Below are 17985 nucleotides of genomic sequence, written 5' to 3'. Positions count from 1 at the left end.
CTCTCATAACAGCCACCGTCACTTCCTTTCCCCAGGAGACTCCCTTTGATAGGCATCCATTTGCCTCTGGAGAATCCTTGAAGATGTAATATCAATAATATCAATAAGTAGCTGCACATCACTTTTAAACTAGGTAGTATGCAATCCTTCAGAATATGAACAAACTGACATTGGACCGAGACATTCAACTGCCTGGAACCTTGCGCCAAGACATCTCCAATGGGCAGACCAGCAGCCTTACAAACACACACACACACACACTGTTGGATTGTACAAGTTGGAAGGCTGTTGGTTCGCGCATAGGAGATATGCTGGAGCTTGATGTGAGGTCGATGAGTGTCTCAGTACTCTGTAACTTTGGTGCCTAGTTGCCAACCTCTCTCATTCTATCATACATACAGTTCTGGCCAGAGGAATCCGACCTCGTTAATATGACAGCACGGGGGGGGGGGGGGGGAGGGGCTATGTGGCCCTAACTCGAAACGCAACACTATGTGCGCACTTCAGCGCGGTGCTACAGTGCTGGTCAATGAAATCCAGTCGATGCACTCATGTACGCGCCGTGCATTGCGCAGCCCTAGACCTGCAGACACTGGGATTCGAAATGGTGCAAGGCACAAACTTGAGTGCCGCGACTGACTTTCATTGAGCATGACTGTACGTTATTCATGAGGTTGTATTTCTCTGGCCACTGCAGTGGTGGAAAATTACCCACAGCTTATTTTGAATTGTAACCTTTCCTCTATTATGACTCGGCTGAGTCACCGGCATAACGCACGAAACCACATGCAGAAAGGACTTCCCAGGCAGATGTCAGTTTGCATGGTCCCAGGCACATGTTTGGTACAACGGAAATGCTTACGTAGATTCAACGCGGGCTCTGTAGTCGGCGGAGGTGTTGTCGTAATCTGGGCTGTGGTCGGTGGTGGTGCAGTCACTGTAGTAGTAGCAGTAGTAAACAAGGGAGATGATGCATATCAACAAGAGTACATAACCCCCCAGAGTGTGCAACGCCTGCTCCAGCTCTGCATAGGGTCTTGGTCGAGCGGAATCGGATCTTTGCGTCATAATACCGTACACATCTGAGGGGAACCCGGGGAGTCGCGGGTACTCTTGGATCAAAAACAATGGTGCCCTGCCTCGAGACCGGCCTTGCGCTGGTGTGAAGTGTACGCATGACATCAGAAGATCCGATTCCGCTCGACCAAGACCCTACACAGAGCTGGATCGGCGTTGCACACTCTGGGGGGTTATGTACTCTTGATATCAATTATCACACACCGGTACACCAATGCACCACACTATGAGCTTACAGTTTCCCCGGAGACCGGAATGCAATAATACTGAGAAGAAGGACACATAAAACTCGGATGTTGAGCCAATAGTAATATGTAAAGAGAAAAGGACCTATAATTAGTCATAACTAGTAACTTATAACTAGTAACTTATAGGTCCTTTTCTCTGTAAGAAGGACACAGTTCAGGCTAGTGAAAACTTGCGAGAGACTATAATGGGGTGTAACTTGAGGAAGACATTGATGTAAGACAAGACTGCAGGAGGGTTAAAAAACGCAACACGGTTCGAAAGAACACAGCGCAGTTTGCCATACCTGTTGAGCGTACAGAGAAGGTGAACGGTATGTTGGTCAGCGAATCACGCCCTGTGACCGCAGCACTTAGTTGCACTTCATACGAGCCATCGCTAAAATCGCCAGGCAGTGCAAATGGTTCACCCTGAGAGCTGAGGGGAACAACTCGAGTCTGCCAGTCACTGCTGCCGGAACGTCGCCATTGCACGTTGAAGGCTCCGCCGGGGCCCTCCACCATTGGCAAGTTCACTGAGATGCTACTCAAGCCAGGTGCAGTGCTCACGGAGCTGATCAGGGGCGTTGCGTAGGTCAGGAGTGGCACAGTACCTGTGTGGAACATGGCAGGGGCAGGAAGCAACAGCAAGAAGATGTGCTGTAACTCGCCGAATCTTACCACCGGGAGCGAGGGCCTTGCTGGTAGAATTCATTGCTACACCACAGCCAACCGCCGCCCAATCTTGCTCCTCTCGGTAATGAACTATCTCTATTCTCAGAAGCGGCGAAACTACATTGGAAAGGACTTTCTGTACCAAGAGACTATCTATGGAAGCACAACCGGATAATAAAGACTACGATGAATACTGACTACAGTCAACTTTGCTAATAACGACTGCGGATAAAACGACAATTCGCGAATAACGACAGAATTTCCACGCCCAGAGCAAAGTCCCATCTAACTGTAATACATAATGAGACTTCGGGTATAAGGACACTTCGCGAATAAGGGCACTTTTCTGATGCCCCGCCGAGTGTTGTTATACGCAAAGTTGACTGTACCCATAGAACAATAACAAGTGCATGCACCAACAGCACGTAGACGTACACGCAATAGCATATTAGTACTGAGGCATAGATACTATCCCATGCTGCAGGTACAAGGACGTCCCCAATCTGCAACTGGCAGTGGCATGATGAAAGCATAACACTCGTCATAGGGCTCACATACAATTGTACTAAACACCCACTGCAGTTGATGCGTACTTCAGTGCGTACAGGTACAAGTTCTCAAGCGCTACACGTATTTCCTTTGAGCGATACGGAGAACCCATAACATATAGGAAGACATGCGTAAAGAATGATTGAAACCGTTCGCACCGACTCTGAGTGTCACTCATAGGTGATCAGCAGACGGCATCACAGTCCATCTTTCTATGATACACGTGCTGCGCACATAGACCTATCTTTTGAGATGCTGCAATTTGAAGTGCAACAATTAGCTAGAGCACCGCTTGCCTCAAGCGAAGGTCCCTGGTTCGAGTCCTGGTGGTGACAGTCAATTTGTTCTTCAGACCGTTTTCCCTTTTTCATTCCCTCAACCAGTGAATGCAAGATACTACCAGTGTTATGTTTAGGCCCAGTACCTTCAAATCCCTCATTGATGTACCGGATAGAGAATGTGTTACGATCACCAGTGGACCGGATTCCGTCGATTCTTGCCGAATAGTATCCAGCGCCACGGTCCGTGAACGTGTATGGGTAGCTAGCACTGGTCAGGCCCGTAGCTTCGGGCTGTGCGAGCTGAAATGATCCAGCCGTGTCGTTGTAGATGTACAACGTGATAGTGTTTGATGGGAATGGATTGCTAGCTGGACCTGGGATTGTCACATCACCTGCAGTTTTAAAACAAGTACAACATAGCCAAATCACTGACACCTGCTGCAAACCGCTTGAGACCAAATACCGCCGTGAACGTTTCACAACGCATCGATGATAATTGTGAACCTATGCAAACTTCTGCACAAGCAGCCATGACGAGCTAGTTCGAAATCTACAGAAATGGTTTCAAAACAGCGATTCCAGTACCAAGGTCAGTCTCAGTGCAATGCTGGTATGACAGTGTTCAATGTCATGCTCGTAGTCGACACTCGCTTCCTAAGAAGCTGTTCTGTTATTCAAATCACAAATACACGATATCCCCTACCTCTAGCGGATGTCGTGAATATCAAAGACGGTGTCTGTGGCGTACGTCCAAGGCTGTCTGCTGCCACGGCAACAACACGAACCTCGTACACACCATCGGGTATATCATTTACGAGGGTTGCTGACAGTTGGCTGCTGCTCGTGACGCCACCCTGCAACCAGGTATCACTGCCAAGCCGACGATAGATGACCTGAGAGCGTGGGAAGAGTCGCTCACCATCACTTCCAAGTCTAGGTAGTCGTATTGTAACGGAGCTGGAACCAGGTCCTGTCGCTCGGATCGTGACTGGATTCGCCGAGGGCCAGTTGATAAACACCGGCCCATCTCCTAAGCAAGCATAAAACAATAAAAGAGATTGATGACAAAGACATGAAATGCAGTCATTATAGAAACGCTTCATTTTCAGGGTGATTTTTCTATCTCAATTAACATGCCGTTAGATTGCAGTGGGGGGGTCAGGAAATGAGTTAATTAGAGTGAAAGTCAGCACATCTACATGCAGGGGTTTTTCTTTAGCTAAAGCAATAATCAGTGGTGCTCCTACTCCAAAACCCACCCTCTTGGTTTGAGGGGCACCTTCATTCAAATCTGCACTGTCCTTCCTAGCAACTGAGGACAATGAAGAACAGGCCAATCTTCCCAGCTAAAGAAGGCCGGCGTACACCTGGTGGCACCCAGTCACCATCAAGCTTCCTCTGAACATACTCAAATCGAGTCGTTGTCACAATAGCCATTTTCCTGACCTACATGTAGCACCTCCAACCTTGTTGTCCCACTCGCTGACTGTATATGATCTGGCTACTTTGGTGAACAGTTGTAACTTGAACTAAGATGTTGCGACTTCGGCGGTAATGGTAGAAGAAGGTGGCTAGCCCAAACGTTGGAAAGTGTCAGTCAGTCGGCAGGAAGCGCAAGCTCCAACGTTTGGAGTAGCCACCTTCTTCTAGTTATAACTTGTAACATGTTTCTTTCTTCTTCCATAAATATTGCGACAGAGCTTTCGGCCATACTCCAATTTACTATATTCCTAACCCGTCACCACCATGCACTCTCCACAATGCACAGCTATCCTACATTACATGTGCTCACCGCTAGCAGGAAGGTGATTGTGCTCTCCGAATCCCACACTTTGCCTACTGCCATCAGCACGGTTTGCCACCACAGCAGTTTGATAGTAGCCCTGTCCAACGTTAGGGACCGTGTATGGGAAATTGGCTTGGACCAGGTTGTCACGCTGGAAGAAAACATCCATCAGGCCAGTTGATTGGTTGTATCGATATACGGTGACTGAATAGCTAGCTGCATTCGGATCCGGCATGGCCAAACTGATCGATAGTGTCCCTGAGGCAAAACGGAGACAGTTCAAGTAGCATTCATATGATTTCAAAATGAGTGAGCAGAGCACCAGAAAACTTCAAGTGCCTTGAAGTGTGGAGTGATGCAGCTATCTCTACATCATTGGCATAATGGCACGATCTGATGCACAACCATCTTCGGAAGTTCTATTATGAACCAGTCTTATTCCCAAATCACAGGCAAACGAGCTTCGGCCACCTTCTCGGGCACTGGTTGCGAGACGTACAGCCTCAAGCATCGCCGCTAGGTGCTGCATCCGCCACTGTGGCATCTCAGGCATGGTGGTGGCCTGTCACAAGCGGAACTTCCTAAGCTGGTTATGTTTCTGAACACACTTGTATATCTGGATATCACGCGGATGTGCAAACTTTGCTTGTTTCCCCTGCATGCAAAATATGAAGCTGGATTCTGATCTGCCCAAGCTCAGCTATTGGAGTGAGGAACTCTACTACCAGTATGCATTGTTCAACCAAAGTAGAATGTAGACCTCTCAACACATGGCAAGAAATGTGAACAAGGAACTTACCGATGCTTTGCAAGGGCACGCCAACTGGTACAGAAGTCAACCTTCTCCCATCATTAGCCACTGCCTGCACCTGCAATTCATAGTTACCATCAGTGTATGTTCCAGGAATAACATATGTACTGCTGGAACTAGCAGTCCTGCCACTTTGCCACTGTGGACTGCCAATGTCACGGAATCTGATCTCAAAGTTGTTGTAAGTGGCCTGTTGATTGGGGGTCAATGTTGGTAGATTGATTCGAACCTGACTTTCACCTGGCCTGACAGCTTGTGTCGTGATCAAGTTGCTTGGGAGCTGGAGAATCTCAGGTGCACCTGTGGAGAAAAATTATGTTAGATAAAAATTCATTTCTTGCTTTGATTGTTAAAATTCACATTTGTAAATTTCACTGCTCTTAGTGTTATTTCTCTAACTTAGATAAAAACTAATATCTTATTCTACACTTTCAACCACACACACACACACACACACACAAACATGAAAGACAAGCTAGTCAGGTAGGGTTGCAATTTCAAGCCTCACACCCATTGCAATCGTCCCGCAACCAAATACTTGACAATCTACTTCGTATTGCCAAGGCTCTGTGAGCATTATCCCAGAAGGGTTTGCCGCTTTCCTATAATTGTACCTGGCACGTATTGACTGGGATTCAGAAGTCTGAAAAATGCATGCATGTCGATCAAACGAGGCATTGCAACGCAGACCAAGAAAGGAACAGAATCCCAGGCTTTCGGCACAAATCTAACACAAACACACACACACACACACACACACACACACACACACACATGACGTGCCACCTATTGGCCACAGACAGTACAAGTCTGTACTCGCAGCTGGAAGAAAGGATAGAATTCACAGGATCCATTCCACTCACCTGTACCGCCATACGTATTGTACGCCACTGATCTGCTAGACCGCACTCCAGTTGGTGATACTGAGCTCACTACTATGCCATAAGAACCGGAGCCTATTCCAGTCAGACTGTACGGGAAGCTATCTCCGGTCAATGCAGAAATCTCACGTTGGTGTACAAACTCCATGCTACCTGCATCATATCTGTATACTGCGATGATGTACTCTGGACTCAGATCACCACCGGGTCGAATCACCAAAACACTTCCTGCATGGATACAAGGTGACAAGCAGAGGAGGATGGACAAGAACAAACATGTTACTAATACGAATACAGATGAGTTTATACACAAGTAGATATAGGGATCAAATCTCAATCTCTCCATGTTCCAGACAGTACATTAACACATGTCGATGTAGCCATTTCTGCAGCAGATTCCTGCCGCGACAGGACCAAGTCAGAATGTAAAAAACTGATCTATGACCCGGTGTCGGCTGCTAGTCCTCAATCTTCCGGCACGTTTCGGAGACTGCACCAATTTCCGATGCGTTCAAGCTGTTCATGCCTTTCTGTCGATTGCAAATTGTCCTAGTCAACATGTCAACAAAATCCATACTCAATGGCTGTTGGAACGGAACCGATGGCATAGTTGACTGCAGCAGTAGACCCTACTATCGAAAGCAGAAAAGCAGTCATTCTACAATGAACAGTACAGAAAGAAATCACAGCTTACCAATGCCTTGCAAGGGCATACCAACTGGTACAGACGCCAATCTTCTTCCATCATTAGCCACTGCCTGCACCTGCACTTCATAGTTACCATCGGTGAACGTTCTAGGAATAATATATGCATTGCTGGAACTAGCAGTCCTGCCACTTTGCCACTGTGGACTGCCAATGTCACGGAATCTGATCTCAAAGTTGCTGTATGTGGCCTGTTGACTAGGGGTCAATGTTGGTAGATTGATTCGAACTCGACTTTCGCCTGGCCTGACAGTTTGTGTCGTGATCAAGTTGCTTGGAAGCTGGAGAATGTCCGGAGATGCTACAAAGAAAGCAGAATGCGCAAACATTGCAGCAGTGAGTATTATCATCCTTGATGTGTGTGGTCTTTAACCACTTTCCTGGGGGGTCTGATCTACTCACCTCCTGGCGCTTTAGGAGCTGAAGCTGTGCCTTAGATCTTTGCAGGGTGGTGGCGTTACTACGGGTGCTGAAAACAACTGAGTCTCAAGCGAACCATGATTTTTTATCATTGCACGATGCCGTCCACTGTTATATTCAACATGACAGGTCATTAATAGCAGGCAATGAGTTCATGCAAGCTAAGAAAACAATACCTCAAAAGATAGATGTTCGTATGCACGGATGTGAATAAGAATCCCTCGTTAAATAGAACCCCCGCATGGCACCCTAGCTAACATGTCGGGCACAACTGCAGTGCTGGTGTGATGCAGTCCAGCACAAATGCTACAGATCTACATGTACATCCAGAAAGCATTTTTTTCTTTGTGGTTCGAGAATTCTTTTGATGGTCTTTAGTAGTGGTGTGCACGGGTAGTCGGGTACCCGTGCTACCCGTGAGGACCTCGGGTAGTCGGGTACCGAATAGTACCCGAAAACCCAAGGTCGCAGATGACATCATGTACAGTACAAATAATTCACACATGTCTACCCAATGCGCAAGGGAAGGGGCCGGTGTGCATTGTGGTCTTACCATGGAAACATTACCCGATCGGGTACCCGTGCTACCCGTGGAAAACTACCCGGACCCGATACCCGAAGAAAATGCTACCCGACTCAGCCCTAGTCTTTAGGCACTGCGGAGCGTCAGCAAACAGTGAGTGTCGTGAATTCGAAGACGTCTCAAGGCCACTCACCTGCACCGCCATACGTATTGTACGCCACTGATCTGCTAGACTGCGCTCCAGTTGTCAATACTGAGCTCACTACTATGCCATAGGAACCAGAGCCTATTCCAGTCAGACTATACGGGAAGCTGTCTCCGGTCAATGCAGAAATCTCGCGTTGGTGTACAAACTCCATGCTACCTGCATCATATCTGTATACTGCGATGATGTACTCTGGACTTAGATCACCACCGGGTCGATTCACCAAAACACTTCCTGCATGGATACAAGATCAGCAGAGAAACATTTTACAATACAAAATTAGATGTAGGTTGAAACTGTACGCAAAAAGATAAATGGATCCAACCTCTATCACTCTATATTCACTAACACATCACCACCACCACAAGACCTAGAACCACCGACTCAATAGAATTCCTGCTGATACGCAAACCCAATACGTGTCTGCTGGCTGCAATTATTAAGATGATCATATGTGAGCAAAGAGGACCTGGTTGCATTTGCAAACTCTGTACATGCAAGCATATGACCACTACCAACATTGCTCACACAGTAAACCAAAATGTCTACTAAACAATAAGAAAACAATGCAATAAATAAAGCGAGTTCCGCATTCAACACACACACACACACACACACACACACACACACACACACACACACACACACACACACACACACACACACACACACACCATTAGCAAAGAGCAGGTGTCCTTGTTTTTACTACATTGATTTCTTTTGTAAGAGTGCATGGTGGGTGACCGATGGAGCAGGGCATAGATTAACGGCCGGCATCGGATATTTTCCGACCATTTTTGGCGACTGACTGGACGTTTTCAATTTCACCGGACATAGTGTCCGGTCAAAAGTAAAAAAAAGAGCAGCGACCTTTCGACCTTTTTATGCAGAGTTGGGCTTTCTTCGGAGCTTCGTGCCAAATGCGACTTGCATATCGTACAACTAACACGTACACCGTAGTCTCAGGCGTAGACTTCACTATATTTACTTGATCCGCCTGTAGCAACGCATTGTTGCTACAGTCAATTCAGATACGTCCACATAATGAGTCATTGTGAATATACTTCAGTACTACTAAAAAAAAGAGAAGAAGAAACACCCTGAAAATGTGGAAAATGTCCGGGCATGTCCGGACAGATTTCAAAACGGAAGGACATTATTTTGTCCGAGCTAAATGAAATCCTTAAGCTATGCCCTGTGGAGGATGTAGATTTCTTTTCTGTCGCCATGACAACTGTTTAAATTTATGAATAAAAACAGTCTTGCTAGAGCACAACAGTGGAGTAGTCCATCTACACATACTAGAACGCCAGTCTACCCAAATCAGCCCGCGACCACACAACAAACAACTGTGAGACAGACTGGGTTTCGAATCTCCCTACATACCCGTACTATCTCTAATATAAGCACAGTCTCCAATAATAGAACACCTCGGGGCGGCATTCAAAAAATAAAGTGCTCAGTCTCCATTATAAGCACACTGCCTATCGATACCTGGTAAAATGCATGTACCGTATTATCTCTAAAATGCAGTACCGGCGAAAAAACCCTGAAATGTGTGTGTCTGACATGAATTTGGCATGGCAACATGCCTCTGAAATGAGGTTGAAATAATATTGGAACAGTCTTCAAAAAAGGAACGTCTCCATTAATAGCACGGGGCCTATATTAGAGATAATACGGTAGATATCTACTCCAAGGAAGTACCTTGATTACGAGTCAAAGTGCTCGATGCAAGACATGCAGAGCTTTAATCTAGCTTCAGATATATCTAGTCCATAACACTGACCTGAGGCTTCCGTCGGAAATCTGCGAGGAATCGAGACCAGTCTGCTCCCGTCGTTGCCCACTGCTTGCACCCGCACTTCATAGTTTCCATCAAAAAACGTTCCTGGAGCGGAGTAAGTAGCACTAGAAATACCGGTCGTACCAGTTTGCCACTGAGTACTGCCCAAGCGTCGGAAACCTATCTCAAAGTTCCTGTATTCGGCTAGCTGACTTGGGCTCAATGTTGGCAGGCTTATTTGCACTTCACTTTCGCCAGGCCTTACAGCTCGCGTTGAGATCAAGTTAGCCGGAAGTTGAAGTGTGGCGGGACCATCTATGAATAGAAAAGGAGAGCATTGCAAATTATTACTATCAGTTTCTTCCGCAATGACATCACCGGGCAAGCTTGGCTAGTCTTCGCCTAAACCAAATGAAATGACAAATGAGGAAAGCGCGGGGTCAATGAGGTGCACATACGCATGCAACTGCGGACTAGGCAACACAGAAAATACCAAAACAGTCCTGAAACACACACACTGTCAACTACCTACTTCAACAAATATAACCCGAAAACAGCATTGCAAAGGTAGAAGGTAATATGAATTGACTGATGATTCACCTGTCTTTTTCACCAAACGCCCACTCCTTACACATCAGCCACGCCTTGTCTCAAGTGGCTCATAAAAGAGCTGTGCATTTTTTTTAATCCTCTACACACAACTCTCATTTACCATTGCTATTAGGCATTAACAGCAGATGTACAAAACCATACCTGCATCGCCATATGTATTGTACGTGATTGATCTGGTTGCGCTAGCTCCAGTCGCGGACACGGAGCTCACGGCAACAGCATACGATCCTGAGCCTATTCCACTCAGACTGTATGGAAAGCTACCTTCATTCAGATTGGCAATCTCGCGTAGCTGTGTGTATTGCATCTGGGTTGTGTCAAATTGGTACAGAGTGACGGTGTATTGGGACCCTGGCAGTGTACCGGTTGGAGCAGGTACATCAATATCACCTATGAAGCATCAGACCATACCAACCATTGCATGCACACACACACACACACACACACGCACACACACACACACACGCACGCGCACACACACACACACACACACACACACACACACACACACACAGACAAACAAACAAACAAAATGTTGTACGCACATGACGTTGTACAAGAGGGAACACCAGTTTGTCTAAAGTCCCTGACGACACACATCTTGTGTTTTTGCTTGATTACATGTATTTAGAAACAAGCAGAGATGCTCATTCACAATAAAAGAATGGAGGTGCCATAGAGAAAGATGATGCATCAAATCAGACTATACCAGAAGAAGGGGTAGGAAGGAAGATGCGAGCTCTGATGAAGAGGAGTGAACTATTTTCAGCATGGCAACAAACCATGACGACGTGGGGTTCAAAAAATTGTATACAAAAAAATAACCCTGTTGGCACGAGGCTCGGCGGAAACGGTCCGGTACGTCAGGCACTTGTTGACTGCTGAGTAGGTCATGTGTACCCGCCATATCATGCACACCACATGTAACCCAAACAAAATCAAAAATCACCAATCAAAACCTGCTTTCACCGATCCTGTCAGTGATTTGCTATTCTAAGCAAGATACAAAATCAAAATCACCAATCAAAACCTGCTTTCAACGATCCTGTCAGTGATTTGCTATTCTAAGCAAGATACAAAATCAAAATCACCAATCAAAACCTGCTTTCAACGATCCTGTCAGTGATTTGCTATTCTAAGCAAGATACAAAATCAAAATCACCAATCAAAACCTGCTTTTAACGATCCTGTCAGTGATTTGCTATTCTAAACAAGATACCATGTTCTGCTGATCTTAGCATTCTTATTTCACAACAGCATGCTTTCAAATGGTCTTCTACCACATTTTCCTTCTTCTTTGATACTCCTGTCCTATCTTATTGGCAAGGAAACATATGGAATGCGGACTATTGCAGTCACGGCACTAGAAGCCACTTACCCAACGCTGTGAGCGTGAATCTAACTGGGATGTTGGAGAGTGCAGACTGGCCATCACGTGACACAAGACGCACCATTGCCTCGTAATCTCCATCGGCAAGCACACCAGAAATCAAATAGTTATCACTCTCCAGACCAGCCCGACCCACGATCCAATTAGCGTCACCAATTCGGCGGTAGTACACCTCAAAGTTACTGAATTCAGCTCGCTGCGGGGAAGACAGCTGGGGCAGATTGATTTGCGCCGTGCTCCAGCCAGGAACAAGAGCACTAGAAGTGATCAGCTGTGCTGGGTATACGAGGACTTGCGCAGGATCTGGCGAAAAAAAGGAACAATGAAGACATTCATACAATCTCGCAGTGTACACAGATCTAGATCATCCAGTCATTCTCATGCTTCTGCTCCTCTCGTACAAATACTGCGTTCCCCATTCTATTCTCATCCGACGCTCCTGCGCGAGCTGCATATTTCGAGAACGCAAGCAAACTCCAAAATAGAACAAATACAAAAGACATCACTCATTTACATGGATCAAGTTTTGGTAGGGAAACCCGATGTGTACATTCTGAAGGCTTATATTGTCCAATCATATTGCCAGACTACACACCACACACATGTACACGTACGTGTAAGCAGAAACTGTGATATTAATCAACTAGTCCATGCTGCACCAAAGGACGGTGTAGAGCAATAGATCCTGGCTTGTGGCAGCTAACGGTCCTAGTGGTCCGAAGCCAGTTATACAAGCAAATGGGATGCTCCACTGTCCGAAGTGTGCTTAATATACCGGCAAGTAGAGCTTGCCGGCACAATAGAAAGAAGGGAGAGAAGTACATTGCTACTCTGCAGTTCACAAGGTCCCAATCGTCAGGCACTAATACATTTTAAGCCAAGGGATGTGGATATCACCAAAGTGGAACAGTAAAAAGCACTGTGCAAGACCATTGTACTGTATTCCAGGGTGGCTTGCAACTCTCACCTCCACCTCCATATGTATTGTAGGCCACTGATCTGCTGGACCAGGCGCCATTCACAACGGTGCCAATAGTCACGGCATACGAGCCGGAGCCTATGCCACTGATGCTGTACGGGAAGCTGTTGGCAGTCAGCCTGCGGATCTCCTGCTCTGGCATGAAGTCCCGTGTGCTGGCGTCGTACCGGTACACTGTTATGATGTATTCAGCACCAGGTACCGGTGGGCCAGCTGGAGCATTCACGACCATGTTACCTAGTAAGCACACACACACACATACACCCGGGTTTGTCTTCTTTGTACAAAAAAATACACACAAATACACATGCACACCCAAACACACATACATGCACACACACACACACACACACACACACACACACACACACACACACACACACACATACACACACATACACACACATACACACACAATTGGCACAAGCAGAAACCCTTGCTCGCGTGCAGTGTCAAGGTCAGTTTGCACACCAAGCCAATATGAGAGCAACAAATTGCAGTCTTGCAATGAAATCTCGAAATTGCACTACACATACCCAGGGCCAGGGAAATTCCAAAATCAAATGAACTGCTCATACCATGCTGATGCAGTTCTAGCATTCTAGTTCTGCAACGAAATCTCATTTTTTTCAAACTCTTAGCGTCAAGGCCAGCTAAATTCCGAAATTGCAGATACCATGCCAAGGCCGTTCTAACACTCCGGTAGTACAAAATTAATATCACTTGAGCATGCATGTCACTGACTGTTCTTCAGGGTTGTGTTGCTGGAGGTCGTGGCCAAGGCAGGCCCAGAGTGTCATGGCTTGATAATATTATTTCATGGACTGCACTTGACGTGCAGTTCCTGCTCGCTGCTGCACGCGATCGATTTTTATGGCGCTCGCTTGCTCATACTTGCTCTGTGACACCCCGACGGCCTTAGGGCTATGGGCTTGTGATGTGATGATGATGCTGAACCAACACAGCAGTCATCTACTGGGCATTAGTCACCGCAAACACTCGACTGTGATGGAGGTAACTGCATCAGTACATCTACCTGCACATGTCAACAATCGACAGAGCTCACCTGTGGCTTGAGTCGGGAATCTGCGAGGAATCGAGACCAGTCTGCTCCCGTCGTTGCCCACTGCTTGCACTCGAACTTCATAGTTTCCATCAAAAAACGTTCCTGGAGAGGTGTAAGTGCCACTAGAAATACCGGTGGTATCAGTTAGCCACTGAGTACTGCCCAAGCGTCGGAAACCTATCTCAAAGTTCCTGTATTCGGCTAGCTGACTTGGACTCAATGTTGGCAGGCTTACTTGCACTTCGCTTCCGCCAGGTCTTACAGCTCGCGTTGAGACCAAGTTGCCCGGAAGCTGAAGGATGTTGGGAGCATCTACCGATCAGAACAAAATAGCACAAAGAGAAGGAACTTGAACTCTAAACTCAGCGAGCATTTTCATCCCACATTTATTTCTGATACAACGGCCATGGCCATGCCACAGCAGATTCATAAAGCAGCTAGGCTATGAAACATTGTCAGAACTCATCTACCGTCAAACATTGCTATCATGCTTTTCAAAGACCATGATTCAAAAAAGATTCATACCTGCATTGCCATATGTGTTGTACGAGATTGATCTGGTTGAGCTAGCTCCAGTCGCCGACATGGAGCTCACGGCAACAGCATACGATCCAGACCCTATTCCACTCAGACTGTATGGAAAGCTACTTCCAGACAGGCCGCTAATCTCCGGCAGTTGTCTGTATTGCATGGTGCTTGCATCATATCGGTACGGGGTGACCGTGTACTGGGTACCTATAGGGCTAACGGGTGGCGCAGGTACGATAATGACACCTGAAAAACACACACCAAACAAATGCAATGGTTTCATTATAATTATTTTCAGCGCATCACACCCATGTCAGGATGTATTATAGAGCAGTTGAATACTATGAATTCATATTCTGCAGTGAATACGACCTGGCTTCTATGCATAATGCCATGTTCTAGTTCAAAGCATTCTTGCAGGTCCGGGCATTCTTTCTTGAACGTAGTATGTTTCAGTAATCAAGACGTTTCTTTCCTTGTTGACAGTAGAGCCACACATTCGGGAAATCATCAAGAAACGTCAGCAGTGCAGGCTCCAGCAGGTGTTAGCGAACGAAAGGAATGAGTAAAGTGACTATCGTTATTGGTGGACACTTACCCAACGCTCTGAGCGTGAATCTAACTGGGATGTTGGAGAGTGCAGACTGGCCATCACCTGACACCAGACGCACCTTTGCCTCGTAATCGCCATCAGCAAGTACACCGGGAATTGCATAGCTATCACTAACCAGACCAGTTCGACCCACGACCCAATCTGCGTCACCAATACGGCGATAGTACACCTCAAAGTTATTGAATTCAGCTCTCTGCGAGGCAGACAGCTGTGGTAGATTGATTCGCACTGTGCTTGTGCCGGGACCAGCAGCAACACTGCTGATCAGCTGGCTCGGATATGCGAGGACTCGTACTGCATCTGGGTCAGAAAATGCACACAATGTAGACATTGAATATCTCACGTTGCGTAACATTGTGTACCATATTTGACCACTTTATCCTTTGCTAAATTCTTCCCTAATCTTCAAAACCACCTACAATCACCACTTGTGTGATCTTGAGGACTCAAATTTATTGACACGACCACCAAGCCAACACGCTACTTGTAAGCAGGGATTGCAATTCAACTACAAACACCTTGCATGATATCCAATAACTAAGCTCCAGTGTGAATCCTGCGTTAAACGTTGCCACTTATAAACACGGCTCACGAGTCAAGTCAATCCATGGTGTGCAAAACACTGGCCTCGTGCCTGAGATGTTGACCAACTACAGTGGTCCCTCTATAATCCGGCACCATTTGTGCCACGAAAATCTGCTGGATTAGGGAGGGTGCTGGATTAACAAATCTGATCTACTGCTGCAATGTGCATGAAGAGGACATTTGGCTACTGAAAATTGTGCCGGTTTATCGAGGGTGCTGGATTATAAAGTGCCGGATTAGAGAGGGACGACTGTATCCAGTTGGCTCACAGTCAGGTTAAACCCGTTTTACACACAAAACAGCTGTGGTACTCCACAGTCCAATTAGTGCTCAATACTCACAAATTTGTAGATGTTGCTGGCACAGACCCTTCGCCTACAACTTACAAGCCGATCTCGGGTTTTAGTCGACAGCCATACTTAGGGGCTCAACTTCCCGGTACAATTGCGGTTTAACCCCGGTTGCAAGTCATCGGCCCTGTTTAATTTTTTTTAATTTTTAATTTTTATTTTTTCAACATCTTATGGCTTCCAATGGCGGGAAGATGTGAGTGCTAGGCAACCATGGTAAAAGAAGGAGAAGATTATAATACATGAAAAGGAAACAGCCGAAAAGCTATATTGATTTAATTATTATTATTATATGCATGTTCGCGTTGATGTCAACAATGTTCACATCTTCGCATATGCCAGAACCAAACGATCAGCTGTATGATACTGTAGAAGCAAGAATGCATTTTAACGGTACAACACAACGGACAATATACTTTACTATGGTGATTGCCAGCATGGTCGGTGACTACCGAAACCTATGCGGGGAAATAATAGTCATGATGGAGTGGTAGATGCCAGCATACTGTGGCCTTCCTCAATATAGAGCACGGCAAAAGTCTCTCCACTCCTCGCAACTAGCTGCGGTAGATCGAAGGCTGTCTAGGTCCGCTGCTGTCTTTAATTTGCCCATGTTCTTCTTCTCCAAGTCCTTGGACAGGGTTGTGACCAACGTTGTTCTTGGTCGCCCTCGGAACGACCCTTCTCGACATACAAAGTATGCCTTCATTGCCATCACTGCCGGGGTATCGCCAGGAAGCCGCAGGACATGGCCCATCAGTCTCCATCGGGCACGCTTGACCGTTGCGCTGATTGGTTCCGCACCACAGCGGGAGTATACGTTGATGTTGGAGATGAGCTGTGGCCAACGGACGCCAATCAGGGACCTCAGCTGCCTTCTGTGGAAGGAATCGAGCCTCTCCTCAGTTGCTGCTGTCAAGCCCCAAGTGCCACAGTTGTACAGCAAAATTGGGACGATCAGGGCATTGTACAGGCGAAGCCGAACCCGCTCGCTGACCTGTTTGCTGCGACGCCAGAGAGAGAACATGGACTGATATGCTGCTGATGCCAGCTGCTTTCTCCGGATCACGTCTTGTTCGTCGCCGATGAGAGAGCCCAGCTTTCTTGTCGAGCGCCAATCTTCTGCTATACGGTCCTTCTCCTGGCGAAATGTTGTCTTCTCTGTCTTGTCATGGTTGACGCGTAAATGCCATTCACCCAGTACCTCCGCTGCAATGGGTTCGATATCCGTCAGCCACTGCCTCGAACTACTTATGAAGTCGGTATCATCTGCGTAGATCACTTCTGGGGGTAGGTGTTGGTCCTGTAGTGGACGGGGAGGTGCTGCGGCTCTGAAATCACGAAGAGCTGACTCTAGATATACAACAAAGAGAACTGGTGATAGTGCATCACCTTGTGGTGTTCCCACATTGGTGTTGAAGAGCGATGACATATCGGTGCCTAAGCGGATGCGTAGGGTGGTGTTGCATAGAAGCACGCGGATGAGTCGAATGTTGTCTTCGCCGACAATGGGTTCCATTACTGTCAAAAGCTTGGCCCTGGAAACAGTGTCGAATGCCTTCGACATGTCTATCCCGAGCACTTTAATTGTTGTGCGGTGTTTCTGGGTTAATGCAGCGAGCCAGCGATGGGTCCACACAGCATCAGCGGTTGACCTTCCAGGTCGGAAACCACTGTGGGTAGTGCTCAGATAATCGTTGACAGCTGGTTGAATCCTCCGGAGAGCCAGCAGTGAAACAGCTTTCCGTACAGAGTCCAAAAGAACAATGGGCCTTAGATTGGCTGGTGGACCTCGCTTCTTATTTGGCTTTTGGAGAAGGATGACGATTCCTGATCCCAGATCAAGAGGGCTATGATGTACGAACATACGATTAAGGCAATCAATTAGGTTTCCGATTAACATGGGCCCTGCATACTTCAGCAGCTCCGCTGCTACACC

The 17985-nt window shown here is 46.8% G+C and overlaps 1 protein-coding gene across 1 annotated transcript in view; it reads right to left on the bottom strand.

Annotated features, from left to right (window-relative positions):
* The window catches only part of LOC135808598 (uncharacterized), a 181370-nt gene that overhangs the window by 141944 nt on the left and 21441 nt on the right, over window positions 1-17985 (bottom strand). The window contains exons 20-35 of the mRNA XM_065321850.1: window positions 15097-15411; window positions 14496-14744; window positions 13971-14282; window positions 12893-13141; window positions 11914-12228; window positions 10677-10925; window positions 9927-10238; window positions 8126-8371; window positions 6979-7290; window positions 6267-6512; window positions 5392-5703; window positions 4599-4850; window positions 3510-3836; window positions 2950-3198; window positions 1610-1915; window positions 863-937 (exon numbers count right to left, since the gene is read on the bottom strand). Of these exons, the coding sequence (XP_065177922.1) occupies window positions 863-937; window positions 1610-1915; window positions 2950-3198; window positions 3510-3836; window positions 4599-4850; window positions 5392-5703; window positions 6267-6512; window positions 6979-7290; window positions 8126-8371; window positions 9927-10238; window positions 10677-10925; window positions 11914-12228; window positions 12893-13141; window positions 13971-14282; window positions 14496-14744; window positions 15097-15411 (4326 nt within the window). The remainder of the gene's footprint in view (window positions 1-862; window positions 938-1609; window positions 1916-2949; window positions 3199-3509; window positions 3837-4598; window positions 4851-5391; window positions 5704-6266; window positions 6513-6978; window positions 7291-8125; window positions 8372-9926; window positions 10239-10676; window positions 10926-11913; window positions 12229-12892; window positions 13142-13970; window positions 14283-14495; window positions 14745-15096; window positions 15412-17985) is intronic.

Source organism: Sycon ciliatum, chromosome 1, assembly GCF_964019385.1.
Source record: "Sycon ciliatum chromosome 1, ocSycCili1.1, whole genome shotgun sequence".
Lineage (NCBI taxonomy): Eukaryota > Metazoa > Porifera > Calcarea > Leucosolenida > Sycettidae > Sycon > Sycon ciliatum.
Note: the sequence above shows the minus strand (reverse complement) of the source record. Positions and strands in the feature narration are given on the sequence as shown.